This window comes from Stylophora pistillata, chromosome 1 (assembly GCF_964205215.1).
Source record: "Stylophora pistillata chromosome 1, jaStyPist1.2, whole genome shotgun sequence".
Lineage (NCBI taxonomy): Eukaryota > Metazoa > Cnidaria > Anthozoa > Scleractinia > Pocilloporidae > Stylophora > Stylophora pistillata.
Window position 1 is genome coordinate 55,621,613 of NC_142519.1, and position 14,355 is coordinate 55,635,967.

General features: G+C 38.9%; 1 protein-coding gene across 6 annotated transcripts in view; it reads right to left on the reverse strand.

Moving 5' to 3' along the window:
* Positions 1 to 12,855, reverse strand: part of LOC111345851 (uncharacterized) — a 36,716-nt gene extending 23,861 nt beyond the window's left edge. For 2 of the 6 annotated variants that reach the window (XM_088733802.1, XM_088733786.1), the window contains exons 1-4: positions 11,341 to 11,934; positions 7,636 to 7,890; positions 3,812 to 3,914; positions 3,287 to 3,327 (exon numbers count right to left, since the gene is read on the reverse strand). In XM_088733802.1, coding sequence (XP_088589928.1) covers positions 3,287 to 3,327; positions 3,812 to 3,849 — 79 coding nt within the window. In that variant the 5' untranslated portion in view covers positions 3,850 to 3,914; positions 7,636 to 7,890; positions 11,341 to 11,934. Of the gene's footprint in view, positions 1 to 3,286; positions 3,328 to 3,811; positions 3,915 to 7,635; positions 7,891 to 11,340 lie in introns of all 6 variants that reach the window. The other 4 variants (XM_088733790.1, XM_088733794.1, XM_088733812.1 and 1 more) reach the window with 4 other exon arrangements.
* Positions 12,856 to 14,355: the final 1,500 nt, after the last annotated feature.

A 14,355-nucleotide genomic window follows, 5' to 3' on the forward strand; every position in this document is an offset into this window, starting at 1 on the left:
AATAGATCTCAATGCAAGTCCCTTGATGTCTTCATAACTGACATTAATAAAGTCTGAAAACACAGAGTTACATTCCACATAGTTACCAAGAGTCACTTCATTAGCATCATTACCTTGCGCAGAATTCTTCTCTATTAGTGTGGCATGGATACGATCAATCTTGTCAATGAAATAATCAGCGAAAGAATTGGCTAGTGCATCGCTACAAGATGATGGATACCGTGCAGTTGATTGCTTTTGTAGTAGTTTTGATACTGTATTAAACAAAACCCGTTGATCACTTGAGTTTTCAGTAATGATGGTAGTGTAGTAAGAGGATTTCAACGACTTGATCAAATTATTCACAACGCAGCACTGACGATTATATTCTTGTCGATCAGCCTGCAGCCTGGTTCTTCGCCATTTTCTTTCAAGGCGTCGTCGCTTATGCTTCTCTACAGATACCTCATTAGTGTACCACAGAGCAGCAGGCCTAATAGTAACAACTCGGCGCTTGACAGGAGCATGCTTGTCCATTATTGATCTTAATAAGGTGTCATACTGTTGAACTAGATGGTCGAGATCGCTGGATGGGTCGATGACGAGAGGGCAGTCAGCAACATCACTAAGAAACGACTCCATGTCAAGAGACCGAAGCTTCCGATAGAAGATAACTTCCTTCCTAAACTGGGGCTTTCTTATGGAGACATCACACATTACCGCCAAAAGAGCCCATAAATATGAATCTAATAATCAGTTAACAAAAGACACCTTACATTGCACATCTACCATATTTTAATCACCTATGAGGTGAGCCAGTTATAGTTCTCATTAATTGGAACTACCACAAACACCTGCACATAAGCCACACCTTTTCCCCCCAAAAATTCCATATCAAATCAGGGGTGCAACTTATCTGTGAACACATCAAAAGTGCTCTAACTTTGCATAAATCAACACTATTCATCAATAATTAGATGTAGTCTGTCTTACTAGCAAACTAACCGCAATAACCTAATTAATAAAAATAAACAAGATAGAAATTGATCATTACTAGTTTGGTGGCTCCCGAAAAAGCCATTTTGTTCATATGGTTAGCATAAGCTTACATTTTTTTTTTTTTTTGGCATCACATTCACTTTTAGTATTGAATCCGTTTCTAGTCATTTCATTGTCTAATTCAATTTCAGGCAATACTTTTTCTAAAGCTCCCTTTACAGCTACCTTGACTTTTTCGTTTGTTTCAACCTTTTCTGTAATCCTCTCTTCGAAAGCTTTAGTACCAATGTGAGGGATCAGTGACCCCAAACTCAATAACCTAAAATCACGTTTTACATTCGCTATGGGACTTCCCATGAGATTGTACATATTGAAATCGCCCCCATTTTTTGCAATTCAGCGAGGTTAAGCCTTCCTCATAAGAGACCTTTGAAACAGTTAAGGGAGGCTTTAGCTCCCTTTCACAGCTAAATATTACTTGACATGGAACCTTGCCTGGCATAAACAAATGCTTCAAAACCTACTTGTATCCAGTACCCTTTCACCTACTCAAATACCTGGCTACGAACAATAAACAAACTGAAGACTTAGGTCCAAAACTCTATTGAAAATCTGCCTGGAAGTAACAAAATACTGGTTGAACAATACTAGAGTAAGGTCAAATATGAGTCTTTAAGTCAGCAGATATGATGTCTATACTATTCTAACTGAAAAACAAAGGTAACTGGGATTCAAAGTATTACCCCATTTTGAATATTATTGAATTCATGCTTGACAATGTTGGATGAAGCAATCACACTTGTGATTTCTTTTGATTTCTCTTAAAAAACTTTTTTTCCAAAATTTAAGCTGCCAAACTCAAGGTGCAGCTAAAGGAGGATTAGTCAGGTATCCCACAATTCCACACTTCCAACTATATTATCAATTCGTTCTAGTCACGTAATCACTCAGTCAATATGGAGGTAGTTGAGATCAACAGCGAAGTGCACTAGCGTTCGCCACTAATTTATGTCAAATGCTAGGATTTGGATAGTCAGACTTACATCTAATTTTCCAATTCGGCTTGTTGTCCGAGACTTCCAGGCTTCTCAACGTGATATTTTTTCAATTTACCCAAACAGCTAGAGGATGAAAGCAAAGATCAAAGACCTTCAGTGCTTATAATCTTCGACTTCAAATGAGTCGAAAATCGGTCTCTTGCCGCTTCGGATATTCGACCATATGACGAATATAAAGGAGACAACAACACCCCAGAAATACCCTGGCTAGACTTACAAGTCTCAAATTGCAGTTGCTACCCGACGAAAGGAAAAATCACCGTGACAAGCCAGTCTTCTGGAGAAGTGGCAAGCGACTCGAGTTACCAAAAGAAATAAAGAAAACACTCCGTCACAAGATACTAACTTTAATTCAGGAGCAAACCTTTACACAGATGTACTAAAAGAGGCATGTAATACAGGTAGCAAAGGCTATTGATCGATCAAACGCGGGCCGGGTGATACACTAGTCGAGGAAAGACGTCAAAATTTTGGCGCCAATTTAAACAATTTTGAACGGTCACATATTAAAAATTGCTACAAAATTTGGGGACTTAGGGGACCTTCGCTAATATTGAAAAGTGCCATCATTCAGGCACCACCAGGCAGAATAATAATTATGCTTAAGTATCCACCAGTAATAACACAACAGGCAAATATCGATCAAGCGTTAAAGTAAAGCGCATAAACAAAGCCACTCAGTCGTGCATACCACTCGTAACAAAGGCGTTTCTTTTTTTAATTTAGAGAAGAGCAGTTTCAAGTACTTAAGTCAACTTAACTGTTACAAGAATACATAAAACCGTTCAAATCACCTTCCGTGCTCCTGAATAAGGACAAACAGCTGTTTAAAATTCAGTCGACTCTCCAGCGAGTGCACTCGAATTCAACGGAATGTGACACCTTCTCATCGATAATAACCCGCAAGGGCTAAAGGGATACCCGACTAATCCTCCTTTGGTGCAGCCGATTTGTCGGTTGCCGCTTCTGCATCAGTGTTTATGATATTAATTAACAACTGTAATTTTAAAAGAACTGCTATTTACAAAACATAAATTCTCATAAAATACTAACTTGCAGAGTATATTTAATATGGTTAATAAAACAGGAAGTGGCTGAAATCTTCAGGAATACATTAATCAGCAGTGTAAATACATCTTTCATGCAATAAAAAATGACAAATTTTCAACTTCCAAAAATCACTATTCCACAGAGTACCCTAGTGGGTAAAAAGCACTATCACCAAAAGGCTTTGTTTAAATTACAAGTACCTCTCTGATGGGAAGTCTCCCATTTGTCAGCTGTCATTTCCCTACAATAAAAAGGACATTACAATTTTTTTCAATTGTGCACACTGTATTCAGATGTTTTCTGACTTGCTGTCAGAGTGTTTTTTCTTTATTAAATCTTTTTCAGTTCAATATACTTGTATCAAAAAATAAATTCAAACATTATATAAAAAGCACAAAGAGAAAAGCAGCATCATTCTTAGGAAAGCTGATAAAACAGACAGCCATTTGACTTTTCTGCCTACAACTTAGTAGTCCATAGCTTCAATGGCTTTGGAAGAAATTTCAAAAATGCTGAATAAATTTTTGAGTATACTGGCTGCTGAGCATGTAGGCCAAAATAAAAAACCCCAATTAATTTAAACCTGCTTTCTGAATAGCTATAGTCGGGGGTTAAATGGGCAACTATAAACTACTCTTAACAATAGCTTTTGGAACTGGTCAGTTCAAATACCTTTAGGTTTCTAGAAAAATTGAATTCCTATCACCCAGCCACAAAAGTCTCACCTTAGGAAGTGAAAAAGTTCCTTAGGTCCTAAAGCCATAGTTTTCTGGCCTGGCTTTAAACAATTCCCTCAACTGACAGGCAAGTTATCTTTAACCTAGGGCGCTGAAAATTTACCATTCACATTAGTTATGGTTACTCCAAACCTTTGTGGGTCAACCTTGGCCAAAAATTTTATTTTTTTCAATCATGTTTCAGTTAATTACTTAAACTAACTTTCCCAAAAAGGCAAGGTAAAATTTTAACAGACAACAGTTCAAGAAGAAAAGGTATTTTTGCAAAAAATGTCATTAACTATCAGGGTGATTGCTGTCATTACCTCTACTAGGCGTGAACTTCCATACTGCATTAATGCACAATAAAAAGCTTCAATGTGAGACTCTATTTTAACTCAACTTTGTCAACAAGCACCTTTCAGTGCTATATATTTCAAAAGTAAATTAGTCAGTTTCTTAGTATGAAACATTGAAAAGGAAAAAAAAAGGCCTTGGTTAAAAAGTCAAAGCAAAGCAGAACCAGAAAAGCCCGTAGAGTGTCACTTTGCCTGTTGTAATTAATGGGGTTATACACCCAGTCCAAATTTCATCAAATTCCACAATTCTACATACCCTATTTATCAGTTTGAAGGGAGCATTTTTTTTCAAAACAAAATTGTAAGTTTAGGACTTCTTAACATCTAATGCCTTTTTGGAGAATTAAAATTAAAGTAAAATCAATTTTGCAGTTGTTGTACCATTTCTATTTTTCCTATTGCCCTTCAGTTCCTTGTACAGTGTGTAACTTTTCTTGCATTACACTCGCAGTTTTGAGCCCTAATTTTTTCTTATGTGTTGCTATAATTTTTGTGATTGTGTGATGTATTACAATCAAATAATTAAAATGTTTTTGATACTGTGATGCCTAGTGAGCTCCTCATCCCAGGCATAGATGACTGTGGCCATGTTTGTGTCAAATAATTGCACACTGAACATGATGAAGTGTGCAAATTATTGAAGCTATTTTGAATTGTCTCATAGAAATATTGTAAGAGGAAGAAGTGACATATTTTTCTGCAGAATCTGACGAGATTTATCAATGTTTTCCTTCCCCCGCAAGATACTGAATGGATAGAGGACCTAAAAAAACACATTTGTGCAAGTTGAAAGTTAAATGTGATACCTGAACAGATAGAACTTTTGAGGTCCCCACTCTCTCTATAGAAGAAAATAACTCAGTTGCTTCAAGTTAGTGTACCAGTACTTCAGAGAAAGCATCAGAAATTAGGTATCAGTGATAATCTCCAATAGTTACCATATTCAATAGTATTGTGACATCTCTGATGAGAATTTAGATAAGGGCTACTGCTGGGAACTAAACGCAAGTGGTATAAATTTAAGTGGAAGATTTTTTACTAGCTTCAAACATATTATTTCTTTAAGAAATATCAGGCCTTTCAGCTTTATAGTGTTGGTAATGTTTGAACCAGAAGAAAGCAAATGGGTAGTTGTGATTTCCCAGTTTTGTTTTTCCATTCAACTTGCTGCATTGATTTAATTTGTGATTTTATTTAAAAAAAGGGATGATTCCTGAACAAGGACAGTTCTTGTTGTGACTGCAATTAAATTCAATGTCCCTGTACCTAAAAGGCCTGATTTTTATAATCCAGGCCACTAATTAAGTTACTGCAAAAGTACTAGAGAGTGGAACCTATTTTTACTAAACAATTTCATAAATTACCTCATTATGACCAAGTATCTAACTAACAGAATGTCCACAACTTTTTGTATTTTCAAAAACAAGCCCAATGAGTTTTCTTATGCCACATTTCACATTAATTTGTCCACATTTAATACAAGGGAAAATCATTTTTGGATAGCTTTGCTTGGTAGTTAAACAATGACTCAACCTGGTTAGGCTGTTTCTATTGTGGTAGCAATATTTCCGCAATGGTTTTGTACCTTATGCTGAAACATGGCAAATTTTCTTGAAGTATGATGATCATACTGAATTTCTTTTTTGCTCATCTGACACTGTAAGTAATAGAATCAGCTGACTGTGTGGTTACTTGGAGCAGTTTTATCAATAAAATTTGTTTACAATTTGCTGGAGTTGCTTATTTCTTATTTCACTGTGGCTTTTTTCTCTGATATTGTCGAATAGGTTTTTGAGGATTTTTCCACAACAGAATAAATGTTAAAACTACACTGGCAGTTTTAAGGCATAAATAGACTACCAAAAAAGATTTAACAATTTTTAAAGGATTTAAGTATTTTAGTTCAATGTCAGTTCCCCCATAACTAATCAAACAATGAAAGATGCTTCATCTTGCAATTGTTCAATATTCTAGATAATAATCTAGAATATTCTACAAACTTAAATGTGGATTTAAGTTTGTAGAACATTTCTACTACCTGCCATACAAGATATTTTTCACTTCTTTTAACCTAGCTGCTTTGATAGTCCTAAGGGGTAGGGGGGGCCTAGCTATTTTTGCAATTACACCTAGAGGAGTCATGACATTTTTAATTCTCATAGAGTAGGGTCAGGATATTTTTTTTAAGTCTCACTGAAAATCTTGCCAGCCCACCCCCTCCCATAAATAATGAATGCTCCCTTGGGTCCTCCATCCATTCAATATCTTGTGGGGCAATTAAAAAAAGCTTCAAGAATTCCTGCACTTCGTCACGTTTAGAGTGCAATTAGTTATAACAAACATGACGGTTTCCTCTACGCCCGAGACAAGGAGCGCGCAATGCATCATGGATTAAAATAATTAATTTGATCAAAAAAAAATTGCAACACTTATACGAAAACAAATTAGGACTACTAAATTCGAGTGTAATGCAAAATTAATTTCACACCAAATAATAAATAGCTGGGCAATATGACAAATAGGTATAGAGATAGTACAATAAAATAAAACAAACAGGGCCAATATTTATTTGACTAACTGCAAAATTGATTTAAATTTTTGCAAAACAAATGAATTAATTTTGAACAGAATGGCAGGCCTCCATACGGAGTTGATATAATTTGCCGAAAAGGCGTTAAATGTTTAGAAGACCTAAACTTGCTCCTTAGTTTTGAAAAAAATGCCTCCTCTTCAAAAACCAGTAAATAGGGTATGTAGAATTGTGGAATTGCCGAAATTTGGATTGGGCGCTGACTGAACAAGGAACAATCAAATACACTGTACTTTCCTGGTGGTGGCCTTGGAAAGTTACCCTGTTGCGAACTTTTCAATACTCGAACTTGAACGATTTCTTAAAAGAGACCAAGTAAGAATACACGAAAATGTGATTGACACGCTGCCTTAACAAAGTTGACATAAAACATTCACAAAGACAAAAACTTTGTATGTTCGTTGAATGTGTGCAACCATCCCTAACTTCGGTGTTCAGAAATTACCCGAGCAATTCCCCTCAGCAATTTGACGGTCAAATACCGGCAAGTTCACGAGAAGGGGACATAGGGGGTTCTGAATACCGCAACACCGCAAAGAAAAAAAAACAAACACCGCATCCCTGAAAACATCATACAAACATCGTACACAGTAAGGTTTGAGATCACCGCAACATCGCAATGCGAGTTGTTCTTTACCGCAATACTGCATTGAAAATGGGGTAACATCGCAAACCCCATATCATGTGCCCCTCCTTCGAATCCAAGCAACTTGACGCTGCATTCTGCTGGCTAGATAATTCCCTTGATGACATATTTAAGTTTAAATTATCAAACCCCCTTATATATTAGATATTTTGATAAAGCGTTAGATAGGAGGATTAATAATCGCAATCGTTAGACTTAAAGATTAACGCCCGTATGAAGAAAAAATCCTAACACTTACCGTGTAGACCTCAGTATCGACGAAAGAACTATATTATGTCGATGTTATGACGTTAAATAAGGGGAGAAATGATGTTGTATTAGCTTGTCTATCCGTTACTTTTGCGCGCCTAAGAAAACCAGGCCCCAGTTTTCTCTCTCCTCCACGGTCGATGCTCAATCTGGACCCATATCCCCTCGTCGGCTCCTAGTGCTCCAGTCATACCATTCCAGATATATTTTTCGCGCAAACCAGCCTAAAAAAAGTTACGCGTTACTTCACGTAACACGTAACACAGAAATCAGACAAGCCGTACAAACATGAGAAAATGACTCAAACAACTCTTGGCCAAGACATCAATATAGTTACAGATAATAAGAAGTCGTAATAATAATAATAATAATAATAATAAAATCTTTATTACCGTGTCAATGTATTTAGCTCATAGAGCTAATTGGGGACACCTACTTACTAAATTAATAAAAAAAACTATGTACAGTATCATAATAAGTAACAATACAGCCGATAAACTATGCATTAAAATTTTAAAATATTTAGAAATATCAACAGTGTTCAGATAACATAAAAATACTTGTACCATGCAGATAATTAAAAAAAAAAAAAAAAAAAAAAAAATCACGTGCTGCAAAGATTGCAGCAGTTGCCACTGTCTTCCACTAGGCTGACCAGGTCAACTCTACGGATTCTAGTTTTAAAGATACTAAGGCTTGGTAGTTCACGCATACCATTTTCTAATTTGGACCAAATATATGGTCCTTGATACCTTAGTGTGTGTTTACCATAGCGTATAGTGTTAAATCGTGGTATTTCAAAGTCACTATTCCTAAGGTTATAACGAGTACCCTTTCGAGTAAATATCTCAGATATGTAGCTGGGTACTAGATCGTTCTTTACTTTATACATTAGTGTTGCTATGTCCTGTAAGCGTCTATTATGAAGCGTAGGTAACTTAGCACGCTTAAGAAGTTCCTCATATGTCTCTGTTGTTGTTTTGAAGACCGCACGCAGGGCTCGCTCTTGGATGCGTTCGATTTTGCGCCCATCTGAAGATTTACAAAAGTTCCAGACTAAATGACTGTATGTTAAATGTGGCATTATAGCTGTTTTATACAGTATGAGCGTAGCTTGGCATGGTATTAGGTTACGCAAGCGCATGAGGACTCCTACTTTCTGGCTGGCTTTAGTGCATATTTCGCTAATGTGTTGTGTAAAGTTAAGGTTCTTGTCTATATTTACTCCTAATAGCTTGATTTCTTCAGTTTTCCTGATCACGTCATTGGCGATGGTGAGAACGCTGCCCTTCTTATCTGCATCTATGTTTCTTGGGTTAATCGTAAGAGACTGAAACTTATCTGGATTTGCCAAGAGGAAGTTGTCCCTATACCATAACAGTGCTTGTTGACCCTGAGTCACTAGAGTAGATTCGACTTCTTCATAGGTTTTTCCTGTCACATATAATTGGTGGTCATCAGCATAGAGCGTAAGGTTTGAGTCAGGGATATGAAATGCCATATCATTTTGGAACATGTTCCAGAGGAGAGGGCCAAATGACGATCCCTGAGGGCAACCACGTTCCATAATTCTCCATTCACTCGTGTGGCCATTTATTTTTACTCTGTTTAGCCTGCTATCAAAAAATGATCTAATCAGTTCAAGTGAACTGCTATTAAAACCGTAGGCATCCAGCTTTTTTAGAGTGAGTGGATGGCTTAACGAGTCAAATGCTTTACTCATGTCAGCAGATAATATTGTTACCAGCTCTTTTCTGTCCACTGCAGACCTCCAGTCTTCAATCAACATCAGCAGGGTTGTCTCACAGCTGTGTTGTTTTCTATAAGCTGTCATCCTGTGGTACAGAGCAGGGTCATAATGTCTGGTCACTTGTTTGCTTAGTAAATGTTCAAAAATCTTGTCCACACATATAAGTGAAGTGATTGGACGATAGTTCGATTTGTCTTGTCTGTCTCCCTTTTTAAATACAGGGGTCCATTCGCCTTTCTTCCATTCAGATGGCCACTCGCCTAAGTCAATGCAGTTATTGTAAAGTCTAGTCAGGGATGGTGCAATTCCTTCAGCCACTCCCTTAAAGAGTTTTGGTGGTGCTGTCACATCCCACCCATACGACTTTCTTACATTGAGATTTTTAAGAGCACACTGCACTTCCTCTTTGTTAAATTCTTTGAAATGAAATTTATTCCCCTTGTAACCGCTTTCAATAGCCTTGACACTACTGTGGTTCCTATGATCATTCTCGGTTAGGCTGGTGATATGATTGCCTCCTATATTCGCTGCCACCGTATTAAAATGGCCTGCTAGGAGTTCAGCCACCACAGTTTGGTCTTTCTCGACCTCGCCATCTTCAGTTTTCAAACATATAGCATTGCTGTCTTTTGTCTTTGTACTGATGAATGGCCTGAATGTGTTAAAAAACTCGCTGGGCTTAGATTTCAGCTCTTCCGATTTTCTATACCAGTAGGCCTTTATTGCCTTTCTACGTTCCCGTGTTGCAATGTTCCTGTATTTTCGTTTGAGCTCAAAGTTTTCAAGAGAGCGATCCTTTGCAAATTGAACTGCAAATTTTCTCTTATCTCTGATGGCTTGCTTCCATTCTGGAGTCATATAGGGTATATCGTTCTCCCTGACTCGTTTCTTTTTAGTAGGTGCGTGTTTATCCACAACGCTCTCAAACAGTCCCTTCCAATAATCATATTGATCGTCCACATTACAAAAAATCTCTCCTACATGCCAGGGGGCAGCCTCCAAGTCCCGGTTAAGCTGTTCGAAATCAGTACTTTTTGTCTGCCGGAAAGTAGTAGTGCGAGTCTTGTGTTTGTGAACTTTCTCCATCATTTCTCCAAACACCATATGGTGGTCACTCATTTCTGGCTGATAAACCCCACATTTCTTGAACAGTTCAGGATTGTTGGTTAGGATAACGTCCAAAAGTGACTCCGAGTGAGCTGTAACTCGGGTGGGTTCAGTTATCATGCACTGTAGATTATTGACTTCTTCCAGGTCCTTCAGAAGTTTCCCCTCAGCACGATCCACAACGTCACCAGCTGCTACACACAGTAACAAGCCGTAACAGCCCGTCACAAGTAGTAACTAGCCGTGACACACCATATAACAGAACGTCACAAGCCACTACACACAGTAACAAGCCGTAACAACCCATCGCAAGTAGTAACTGGCGGTTACACACCGTAAAAGACGGTCACAAACCGCTACACACAGTAACAAGCTGTAACAGCCCGTCGCAAGTAGTAACTAGGGAGCTTAAGATACAGACGTTTTCGGGGAGACGGCGACGTGACAACCCAGGTAGACTGGGTTAGAGGTTGCCGTTTTCGCGCCGTAATTGAAGTTGTTAAGATTCTGATGACGGCTGGCCTTTGCAAATTCTTCGAAGTTCGTCGAGTTTCGCTTTATAAATTGAGGCTTTTTTGTCGTAGTATGGTTACGTTTGAAGAATTCCGCCACCTCGTCCTTTACTACCACGCTAATCTTATTGGCGATGAAGAGTTCTTGGTTTTGTACGAAATATTTCCGTCTAAAAACCCTAATTTTCCAAATGAAAATCTCCATAGATCTGAGGTGTACGGTTTCGAGGTGCATCTACGAATTGATAAAGGGAATGGCAGCAAGCAAAAATTCCCTTTTATGTTAAGAATTCAAGTACTGTATGCGTACGTGCCCAAAACTTACCTCGACGATTTGGACTTCACTGTGTTGCCTCGGTCATTTTAACCTAAAGAGAAAACAAAAGGTCTCTTGAGTTGGCCGAGACATCGTGTGATGATTTGTGCGAAATGTGATAAATGCAATCACTTTAATACAAGTGACAAAATTGGAATTATATTAAATAAAACAAACAAGATCAACTCACGTTTTCACCACGACGGCAAACTCACTGATCTCACGTCGCCAACGTGAGGGCGACGGCGGGGCCGCATACGCAGTCAATCTCGCCCCAATCTTAATCGGTCTCCATGTCGCCGTCGCCACGAAAACGACTGTATCTTAAGCTCCCTTCTATCCGTGACACACCGTAACAGAGCATCACAAGCCACTACACACAATAACAAGCCGTAACAGCCCGTCACAAGTAGTAACTGGCGGTTACACACCGTAAAAGACGGTCACAAACCGCTACACACAGTAACAAGCCGTAACAGCCCGTCACAAGTAGTAATTAGGGACCTTACGCAACCACGACGGCGACGGCAACGAGGACGTGGAAAAACAAGAGATCTAATTGGCAGAACAATAGCTCAGCACGTGCGTTTTAAAACTTAGTACATTTCTTAGCCTTCCTTACAAAACAACAACGTGAAATCGCCAAAATTTGCGTCGTCTGCGAACCGAAACCGCGATGACAAATTATTTTAATTTCCATTTGGAACTCAACGCTCCTTTTATACCTCATGCTGAAGTTGAGCTGTGACGCCGTATTAGACAGTAAGCTCCTGCAACCATTTTTGAAATTCTAACTGAGAGTAGAAATTCATTTTTTAATCGAAGTCTTCCTTGGCGTTGCCGTCCTGATTGCGCAAGGTCCCTACTATCCGTGACACACAGTAACAGAGCGTCACAAGCCACTACACACAGTAACAAGCCGTAACAGCCCGTCACAAGTAGTAACTATCCATGACGCACAGTAACAGAGCGTCACAAGCCACTACACACAGTAACAAGCCGTAACAGCCCGTCACAAGTAGTAACAAGTAGTAGCCCGTCACAAGTAGTAACTCCGTCTCCTGCATCTATTAATTAGATAATTTGGTTAGGCAGGGGACGTTAAAGAACCCACTCACGAGATTACTGTGACGTGGTCTGGCCTGTTTACTGGGAATTGGGGGGAGGGGGCATCTTCAAATAAGTTTCCTTCGATTGTTTGTAAACTGCTGATGCAGTCTGGCCAAAGTCCCCCGAACAATGTTGTGATGCGCATTTGATCATATCGACATGTTAATTTGCGCAATATAAATATTAAATTATTATTATAATTATTATTATTATATAACTATCCATGACGCACAGTAACAGAGCGTCACAAGCCACAACACACAGTAACAAGCCGTAAAAGCCCGTCACAAGTAGTAACTATCCATGACACACAGTAACAGAGCGTCACAAGCCACTACACACAGTAACAAGCCGTAACAGCCCGTCACAAGTGGTAAGTTTCCATGACACACAGTAACAGAGCGTCACAAGCCACTACACACAGTAACAAGCCGTAACAGCCCGTCACAAGTAGTAACTATCCACGAAACACAGTAACAGAGCGTCACAAACCACTACACACTATAACAAGCCGTAACAGCCCGTCACAAGTAGTAACTAGGGACCTTAAGCAGTCAGGACGGCAACGCCAAGGAAGACTTCGATTAAAAAATGAATTTCTAATCGTAGTTAGAATTTTAAAAATGGCTGCATGAGCTTACTGTCTCATACGACGCCACAGCTCAACTTCAGCATGACGTATAAAAGCAGCGTTGGGTTCCAAATGGAAATTCAAATAATTTTCCGTCGCGGTTTCGGTTCGCAGACGACGCACATTTTGACGATTTCATGTTGTTGTTTTGTATAGGACGGCTAGGAAATGTACAAAGTTTCAAAATGCACGTGCTGAGCTATTGTTCTGCCAATTAGATCTCTTGTTTTTCCACGTCCTCGTTGCCGTCGCCGTCGTGGTTGCTTAAGGTCCCTATTATCCGTGACACACCGTAACAGAGCGTCACAAGCCACTACACGCAGTAACAAGCCGTAACAGCCCGTCACAAGTAGTAACTAGCCGTGACACACCGTAAAAGAGCGTCACAAGCCACTACACACAGTAAAAAGCTGTAACAACCCGTCACAAGTAATAACTGGCCGTTACACATCGTAACAGACCGTCACAATCCACTACACACAGTAACAAGCCGTAAAAGCTCGTCACAAGTAAACATATCGTATATAACAGACCGGCTCAGTCAATCGAAGGTAGCTCTTTCTGAAACAAATTTTTCCCCTTTCGTAAAAATACTCGCAACTCAAGAGCGGCAAAGAAGTATCTGGAACCGTCGGGACGTACCAAATAACAATTCTGGCAACGTACAGAAGAGACAGTTGTTTATCTCTTTTCCAGACAAAGACTGCATTTGTGTTGGTACTTAGACGAAATTTAGAGGGCATGTACTAAAACCAGTAACATTGTAACACCCCGGAACACCGTAACACCCGGAACACCGTAACACCCCGTAACACCTGTAACTGCAGTAATCGTAACCTTACAACACCACGAAGATAAAGACGATTTATTCGGTGCGAATGATGTTGACGGTATGTGGGTTGAAACTTAAAAACAATAAATGAATACGAAATTAGAACAATGGACTGGTAAAAGTGACAGGGAACTGAGAAATACACTGAACCACTGAAAAATCTTGAAATAACAATACTTACCTTGTTACGATTTCTACGAAACTGCTGGGCGAATAGAAACTGCCCAAAGGCGAAATAAAGATAAGCTGGAGTAACTGATCAAAGCGAACTACTGTATGACTAACGGAAGACTAAAACTCTGAATTGAGAAAAACTAGGTCATATGCAAAAACGACTAGTTAAATTAAAGTGCAATTCACGCCTATATTACGAAAGAAAGTCATGAACGAAAAATACGTGACATAGAAACAACAGAAGCTAACTAACCAGCGAAAAATACTAACGAACGAC